The following is a 9,882-nucleotide window of genomic DNA, read 5'->3' on the forward strand; positions in this document are numbered from 1 at the left end:
TGGACAGGTACTCTTCAGATTATTGGCCCAAATAGAAGAGATGCTGTTTACTAAATAAAAATAAGTGCAAACATTTACTAAATAAAAGGTTATATAGGAATTCATTATAGGCTACATATATTCTTGGGCAAATAACTAATTTATTTAATTTAGTTCAGTTTTCAATTGTCCTTAGAAAAAAATCATGTGAAAACCTGTAAAAAATGTAATTTATTATAATTAATTTCTTTAAATTAAATTAAATTAAATTAAATTAAATTAAATTAAATTAAATTAAAATTAAATTAAATTAACCCTAACCCTAATTTAATTTAATTTAATTTAATTTAATTTAATTTAATTTAATTTAATTTAATTTAATTTAATTTAATTTAATTTAATTTAATTTAATTTAATTTAATTAATTTAATTTAATTTAGTTTAATTTAATTTAATTTAATTTAATTTATAATTGGTACTAAATTACAAAATTGGTCCTAAAGTAGAGGTTATTTTGACAGTTAGCACAAATGCTATTCAAACAAATATTTATAGTGGGCTCCTCGAGGCTTGAAAATGACATAAAACAATTACAAAAGCATTGAAATCTGCTGTATTTCCCCTCCCATTAAGATAGCCCAACGGCAGGGTGGATACATTTTTGGTAGCCCAACTGGAGCTTACTATAGCAGTTTTGCAAGCCCTGTTTATAGTACTAAAATGGCCTGATAGCTGAACAAAACAGGGTCAGATTCTGCATTATGGAAATGCAGTGAATAATAGGTTTAGGAGGGATGTCACATCAATTGTTATATTTGCAGGCTATGTTTGTAATCCAAGAGTGTGTGTTTAGCACATTGTGTGCTTTTACAACCTTATAAATTTGTCATTTTGGCTGCATTTTGATTTGTTTTGCAGGAGTTTCTCTGTCAGATGCAAACTTGATAAAAGGAGTGTTTAAATGAGTCACTTTCAAACTGATTTTTTTAAGGTTTGTAATAATCAGTTTACTGGTATTTGCAATAGTTTTTAACACCCAAAAATAATATGTACAGTTGAAGTCAACTGTTGAATTAATAGCCCTCCTATGATTTTTTTTCGTTTTCAAATATTTCCCAATTTATGTTAACAGAGCAAGGAATTTTTCACAGTATTACCTAATATTTTTCGTACTTGCGAAAGTCTCATTTGTTTTGTTTCGACTGGAATAAAAGCAGTTAAAAAAATTTTCAAATCAATTTTAAGGTCAAAATTATTAGCCCCTTTAAGCATATGTATTTTTTTTTTGATTGTCAACAGAACAAAACATCATTATACAATAATTTGCATATTTACCATAATTATCCCAGTTAAGTCTTTACATGTCGCTTTAAGCTGAATATTAGTGTCTTGAAAAAATATCTAGTCAAATATTATTTACTGTCATCAATGGCAAAGTCTAAATAAATCAGTTATTAGTAATGAGTTATTAAAACTATTATGTTTAGAAATGTGTTGAAAAAATCTGGTCTCCTTTAAGCAGAAATTGGGGAAAAAAATATTCAAGGGGGCTAATAATTAATAAGTATAGATTACACAATGAAATCATTATGTCAAAAATAAAAAAACATGCATAAAAAGCAAATTGAAAATAAAAATTTATTGAAAATTTATTGAAATTATTGAAAATTAAACATTTATTGAATATCAGATAAAGGCAGGAAAATTAAGGCTATATCACTCTTGTGGGTGACTAAAAAGGCCATGAATTGATTCCTGCAATTAAACAAATAAAAAAAATGTAAAAAATGCTTTGCTTATTAAGAGTTTTGTCTTGTTTCTAGTCTAAACTGCCTAAAAATTTCTTAAACCAAGAAGTGTTTTCTAGACAAGCAAAAATATTATCTTGTTTTCAGAAATATGTCAGAATTAGGTGACTTTATCCTTAATTTAAGCAGATAATCTTGTTTTTGCTTTGAAATACAATTATTTTGCTTGTTTCAATGAAAAACACTTAATTTTGACATTATTTCTCAAAAGAAGACAATATTTTTAATACTCGCTTATAAAAAAAAACGCTAGGACTTTCAGATATTTAGACAAAAAAAAAAAAATACAAATTTCTTTTGCAGTGTACAGACAGAATCACAAACAATTCTTTTTTAGTGCATTCCTTCTGCATTAGGTTAAAAGCCATTGAAGGGCCAAATATACATCAGCCTTTTCAATTTACTGCATATAATAATTATGCAACACTAGCTGGATGGATCTTTTTTATTTGCCAGTTGCTGGGATTTGCATACGGCTTTGTCTGGAAGCGTGGAGGCAAACGTGCTCTCAAGTGGACTGATGTATGGGGTTCCTATGAGATAGAAGAATCAATAATGGATGCTTTGTCACTGTAGCTTATGTGCAGGCTACAGCTGCGAATGACAATCAATAGCTGCACAAAAAAAAAGATTTGTGATTTATTCGCTGTCGGCCCTGCAACCTTATTATTTCTTTGTGCATTGTGAGCGTGCACATTTTTTTATGTTAATAAGTCGCTTTTTAATGACTATATATAAGGGTGTGCTTGTGTTTACAAAGCTAAATAGATTTACTCAGTATTTACTTGGTAAGTGAAATATTCTTGCTGAAAATCAGTGTATATATATATGTATATGTATATATATATATATATATATATATATATATATATATATATATATATATGTATATGTATATATATATATATATATATATATATATATATATATATATAATATATATATATATATACTATATATATATATATATATATATATAATCTATATATATATATAATCTATATATATATATATATATATATATATATATATAAATATATATATATATAATCTATATATGAGCAATTCTAGCGTTATGGATATGACATTTGCAGTAAAATCTCAAAACATAAATTGACATAGGAATTCTATGTTAACATTTTTTTAAACATCTCTTATATTTTTCAAAACATATAAATATAATTGTTTGAAAACACTGACAGACACATTTCTGAGTATTTTTAAAGCACTGTAAAAAACAAGCCTACACAAAAAAACGCAGAAACGGTTTGTGCTATTTTGGCCTAAAACTTGGCAAGGTTGACATTTGTATGGAATTGCTCACATATATACAGTTGAAGTCAAAATTATTAGTCTTCTTGTGACTTGTTTTATGCATTTTCAAATATTACCCAAGTGACATTTAATGGGCCACAGAAATTTTAAAAGTATTTTCTATAATATTTTTTCTTCTAGAAAAATCTTCTGCTTAACCTTGTTTTGCACTTTAAGCAGAATACTAGTATCTTGTAAAATAACTATTAATATACACTCACTGGCCACTTTAATAGACTGCTCTTAATAGACTGCACTTTAACTCTCCAACTGCTTGTTAACAAATTTCTAATTAGCCAATCACATGAAAGCAACTTAATGCATTAGGCATGTAGACATTGTTAAGATGATCTGCTGCAGTTCAAACCGAGCATTAGAATGGGGAAGAAAGGTGATTTAAGTGACTTTGAACGTGGCATGGTTATTGGTGACAGACGGGCTGGTCTGAGTATTTCAGAAACTGCTGATCTACTGGGATTTTGAATGGCCAGACTGGTTTGAGCTCAGGTACAGGCTTACCAAAATTGGACAATAGAAGATTGAAAAACTGTTGCCTGGTCTGATGATTCTCGATTTTTGCTGCGAAATTCGGATGGTAGGGTCAGAATTTGGCGTCAACATCATGTAAGCATGGATCCATCCTGCCATTTATCAATGGTTCAGGCTGGTGGTGGTGGTGTAATGGTGTGGGGGATATTTTTTTGGCACACTTTGGGTCCATTAGTAGCAATTGAGCATCATGTCAACTCCACAGCCTACCTAAGTATTGTTGCTGATCATGTCCATTCCTTTATGATCACAGCGTACCCATCTTCTGATGGTTACTTTCATCAAGATAACGCACCATGTCATTAAGCGCGAATTATGTCAGACTAGTTTCTTGAACATGACAATGAGTTCACTGTACTCAAATGGCCTCAACAGTCACCATATCTCAATCCAATAAAGCACATTTGGGATGTGGTGGAACGGGAGATCTATGCCACGAAGGATTAAGGCAGTTCTGAAGGCAAAAATGGGTCCAACCCGGTACTAGTAAGGTGTACCTAATAAAGTGGCCAGTAATTGTACTATGTACTTCCATCACAGCAAAATAAATTAGTTATTAGAAATAATTAATTATGCTTAAAAAATGTGCTGGAAAAAAAGCTGTTTTCTTAGATAAACAGCAGTGAGGAAACAGTTGTCATGAATATTGAACATTGGAAAAAAAAAATTCTATATACACTCTGAAGGTGAACATATCGGTCAGTCGGTCAGTCGACAGCGACCTCTAGTGGATTTATGCGAGAACAGCAGGCACGAAAGGCACTTGCAAGAGAAATTTGAGATCTCAAAAAACATACACAGCAGCCTCTGGTGGATTCGCGAAAACAAAAACTGCAAAAAAAGAAAAAGCTCCTGGGACGCATTTGGTGCTCTCCAGAAATTTATATAGGGGTACGTTTTCAGAATGAGCCTGGGTTGCCTTTATCTAAACCATCACATCAACTTGAATTGAATTGAATTGAATTGAATGTCCAGATTTTCTGTTTGTTTATAATGAAAGCTGTAATACATTATCATAACTTCCAGCTTCACAAAATGAACTCAATTGCTTTTTTTTTGAGATCAGAGGTGGTAATGAAATGAATTTGAGCTGAGGAGAATGCTTCACTGTCATGTCATGCTTTTAATTTTTTCACCTGGAGCATTTTAACACCTTTTCGAAGGTTTCTCAACAAGGAAAAGCTGTCTGCAGGTGATATGAAAATTGTCAATCACTGTTGAAACAGCACTGCGCTCCTGTTGGTGTAAAATAAAAAAGCTATAATTGATGCAGAATAAAAAGCTTATTGTTCACCTGCACAAATAGAGAGTGTTAATAATTAAAAGTGTTTTTTTTTTTCCCTCGTCGTCTGGTATGTGGACGTCAGCCAGCAAAACATACTGACTGCCAAGAAAATTGTGAGGGGATGTAAAAAAATGTTTGTAATAAATTAAAGGGATTGTTCACCCCAAAATAAAAAAAAAGTTTGCCATCTGCCATCATTTAATCCCGAAACCTATTTGTTTCTTTCTTCTGTTAAAATCGGTAAAACTTGAAGTGTATTACAGGATTTATTACAGTTCAATTTAATCATTACTACAGATGCTGTAGCATTCATTAACATTGTTATAATATACTGTATAGTATATGCACTGTAAAAAAAAGATCCATAAAATTTGCAGTAAAAAACAGCAGCTGTGGTTGCCAGTATTTTATTTTAACTATCTAAAAAAAGGGTACAAACCGTAAAAATCAATTTTTAATTATTATGGTAAACATCTGTATTTTATTCATTTACAATGGAAATATATCAATGTTTTAAAGTACTAACATCTAACATGATTATGAGAAAGTCATATGATGAACTCATAATTAGCACCCATAATGTAATAACTGCATGTAATTTTAAAAACGGCTCATCGAGTAATAATTATTGCATTATTATTGTAATAAAATGTTTACAATTTTCTCAAAACGTAATAAAATATTGATCTCATATTGTAGTAACAATTATTACATTATGAGAAACGTATCACATTATAAACTCGTCAAAAATATGGTCACGTTGGCTGCTTCCGAAATCGCATACTTCCATACTATATAGTATGGAAAAAACTTATGCGAGTGAGAAGTATCTCCAAATTCCTAAATTCGAACAAAACAGTATGCAAGAAATATGACCTACTATTTTCAGCGAGAATTTCGAAGTGCGCATCCGATGCACGCTATCCCATGATGCCCTGCGAGAAAATTCATGAATGTGAGTGAAGCGACGCAACTGACGTGGTTAAGTTACGTGATCATGACAAAATGGCGGCTGAAGTGCATCCGAGTTCCATTCATACTGCTCACATTCATACTGTATAGAACGTACTTTTCTAATGGTTGAGTAGTACAATATGAATTCAAATGCAGAACACACTGAGTAGTGCGGCGATTTCGGAGGCAGCCATTGTCATATGTGTAATAAGCTTTTTAAATGTATAAAACATTTAATCATTTTTTAAACTACCTATCCATGCAAAAGCACTATCCATGCAATAATAATAATAATAATAATAATAATAATAACTGAAAATGAACCATTTCTGGATTAAATGTAAGTGGTACAAACTGCGCAACATGAATATCTCTGCTCAAAACATCATAAGACATGGGGATTAGTGTTTTTGACTCTGCTAGCAATGAGTAGCTACATGCTAACGATTAACCATGTACTGTAACATACTACCTTTCCATATCAAATAGTCAAAGGCTAAACATTACAGAATTTTATATATTTTTTTAAATTAAATTTACTTTACATAAAATATTTACTAAAGTCCTGTTCTGTTCACCCAATTTAGCATGTGCTAGCATTAATATCACGTTGTGATCATTCTAGATACATACTAATGGGGTAGTTGCACAAGATGGCGACGATAAGCTTCCGAGACGCAAGCGTGTGCATGTTTACCTCTGGTTGTATAGAACTATGAAGGAAGAGGTGAAGATTTCGCATTTTCGTACCACAACTGACATGTTTAACAATATAATAAAAAAGTAGCTCATAAGCAACAGGAGAGAACATCCTCACTACATTGCTGCATACGTCAGTGCACTAATTTGCCTTAATTTTTTCGGAAGTAAACACACACACGCTTGCGTCTCGGAAGCTCACCGGCGCCATCTTGTGCACCTAGCCCATCGTCTTGGCAGCATACTAGCTACTGCATAATTAAGCAGCAGGCTTATAGGGACGCATTATGCAAGCAACACGCTGCTGGGTGCTTGAAGTGGAAGTTCCTCATTAAGTTTACATCGCTAGGGTGTTTAATTGTGTAATTGCTAAAGGTGATTGTGATTAGCGATTTGGTGCTCTTAATCAAATGTGGGCTCAGCAGGCAATATGTGAAGGTTTATATGACCTTTAATCCAAATATATATATCTTTTAGTCTTTGAATGGAAGGATATGAGATGGCTTAACATAGTTATTTGAGATTTTTGTCTATTACCTCAACCCCATTTTTAAAGAATACTTGTTGGTGGCACCCATTGACTTCCTATAGTAATATATACATTGAAGTCTATGAGTCCCAGCGACCAACATTCTTCAAATATCTTTAGTTTAGAAACTTGTAGTTTGGTCACAATTCACAGTATTAACAAACCATTAACTAATCCCACAAGCTTAATAAACTAATAATTAGCAGTTTATTAATAGTTGGTAAGGTAGAAGCTTTGGGTAGGATCAGGGACGCTGAATAAGATCATACCTACTGCTAATGAACACTTAATATCTTAATGATAGGCAGGTAATAAACCAGTAGTATGAATTGTGACCCAAACAAAATACCAAAATATCTTCTTTTTGCCTTCAACAGGAGAAAGAACCTCCAGAGAATAAGGGAGAATAAATGAGGTAATTTTCAATTTTGGGTGAACTAACCCTTTAAACATTGTTTGTCACCTCTATTTTACATCAGGGAATGGCTTAGCGTCTTGAAATCCGACAAACTTGCGCTCTGATTTGTTGAAGTCTGCAATAATTAGATTTTGAAAACGTCCTGCAGCTTCGATTGAGGGACTGCAATAATTTTAGCAGCGTCTCGAGGGAAACAGGAGGACCGCTATAAGGATTCTGCCATATTAGGCTGCTGTCAGAGCTCTCTGGGGACGCTGCATAAAATAATGCAGATCTTTGGACTGCCCTTGAAAGTGCTGTAGATTTAATGATGTTCCCTTTCGGTTCCGCGCCCATTTTTCCCAGTTAAATGCTTTCTTTTTTTATGGCTTTCAAAAACATCACGTTCAGTGCAGCCAGACATTTTCAGAGTACGCAAAGATCATGGCACTCTTCCCAGTTAATGGGGGAAGATATTTCGGAATAAGCTCGCAGATACCCCAATTTGCGCCTAATATCTTGTAATATATCAGTCTTGTAGCAAGCGCATATTTAGGCGGCAAAACAAGTGTCGAGTGACAGCAATTAGTTTTTAAGTCACATTCCATTTCGCCAGTTAGAAACTCTTGCAGATTTGCTTATGCTTGCTCAAATGCGTCTCTTCTAGCTGCCAAGTTGCTCTTTTTAGATGGAGGAATAAAGGTTTAATGGTTCTCGCTGAAGCTGAACCAAGAGAGGGAGAGAGAGATAGAAAAAAAGGACAAACAACTTTAAGTGACTTGATGTATTCTTAATGTCGTAATTAAATATCTCTCCTCTGGCCTTGTTACGCAGCGTGATCAAGTTTGACTTTGGGATATATTTCTCAAATTAAAGCTAACGATACCTAATGTAATTTCTACTTTGGCTGGCTACATCAAAACCATTCAGATCTTAGGAAGGATGGCTCTTGTTATTGCCCATATGAACAAAATACTATAGTAATTTATAGTAAACATTTTATTTTTAATTGATGCAAGCTCTAATTTACTAAACTATGCTTAACTCTTAAAGCCCAAGCTGTTTTTACATGAATTTTTTATTTCTCTTTGCTATTAATTCAACAATTCAATTCAACTTTATTTATAGCGCTTATACAATGTAGATTGTGTCAAAGCAGCTTCACATAAAAGGTCATAGTAAATAGGAACAGTGTAGTTCAGTTTGTAGTGTTTAAGTTCAGTTCAGTTCAGCTCAGTTCAGTGTGGTTTAATAATCACTACTGAGAGTCCAAACACTGAAGAGCAAATCCAACGATGCGCAGCTCTATAGATCCCGAACCATGCAAGCTAGTGGCGACAGCAGAGAGGGAAAAAACTTTACTAAATGGCGAAAGTGAAGAAAAAAAACCTTGAGAGAAACCAGGCTCAGTTGGGCACGATCATTTTAATTTCTCCGCTGGCCAAACGTCTTGTGCAGAGCTGCAGTCTCTGGCGGAGGCTGGAAGCTGGCCTCAGCGAAGACTCGTCTGTCTCTGGAGGTCACAGGAATCAGTCTCATGTTCTCCATCTCTCATGACCACCACATAGCTGCTCAGGATACGGCCTGGTCCAGGATATGGAAACCTTGGGATCATCTCGTCGTTGGTCTTGGATCGAATCAGTGACTCTGCATAGTCTGAGGGCCTCAGGAAGAGTATCCCCAGGTGGAAATGGAGAATAAAGAATTAGATTAGGGTTTATTGGAACCTAATTAGAATAAAACCTAAGTATCATCTTTTGATATGATGTACTTTTAGAGAAAAATGATGTCCATATATGTAGACTCGTGGTCCAAATTTTCTTAAAACACAGTAAAGTCACCTTTGTGCAACAGAATGAAAAACTCTTTATTTCTCCTTACTGTTTTTTAATGCATTAATAACACATACACAAATATTTTTGAACAAGTTTTGTCTATCAGTAAAAACAATTTTTTTTGCTCGTTTTTGGACAGTTAAAATAGTGTTTGGGACATTTCATATGCTTCAAAACAGTTGTAGGATGACACTGTATGTCTGTAACAAAATATAAGACATACAGTAAGAGCTAAAATGTGCTGTCCACGTATGTGGCCACTAAGCCCTAGGTGGTTAAGACACACCATTGGACGTCAGCATCGGCGTCAGATGTAGCGAGGGTATGCACCCGCGTGAAGGCTGCGCTGGACCATACGCGTGCGCTTGACACAGAAATATAATCTGAGTACTATAAATTAAGTAATAATCTACACAACATTTGTTACACAACTTTGTTACACAAACAACAACACAACTATAAGTATGTGTGGATGAGAAAGTCATATAGTATGATGAACCAACCGTCAAATCAAACAACTTTTCCCACAAGCA

General features: G+C 33.5%; 1 protein-coding gene across 1 annotated transcript in view; it reads left to right on the forward strand.

Moving 5' to 3' along the window:
• Nucleotides 1-944, forward strand: part of LOC130238839 (AT-rich interactive domain-containing protein 5B-like) — a 41,852-nt gene extending 40,908 nt beyond the window's left edge. Inside the window, exon 4 of the mRNA XM_056469954.1 lies at nucleotides 898-944. Coding sequence (XP_056325929.1) covers nucleotides 898-944 — 47 coding nt within the window. The remainder of the gene's footprint in view (nucleotides 1-897) is intronic.
• Nucleotides 945-9,882: the final 8,938 nt, after the last annotated feature.

This window comes from Danio aesculapii, chromosome 12 (assembly GCF_903798145.1).
Source record: "Danio aesculapii chromosome 12, fDanAes4.1, whole genome shotgun sequence".
NCBI classification, from domain to species: domain Eukaryota; kingdom Metazoa; phylum Chordata; class Actinopteri; order Cypriniformes; family Danionidae; genus Danio; species Danio aesculapii.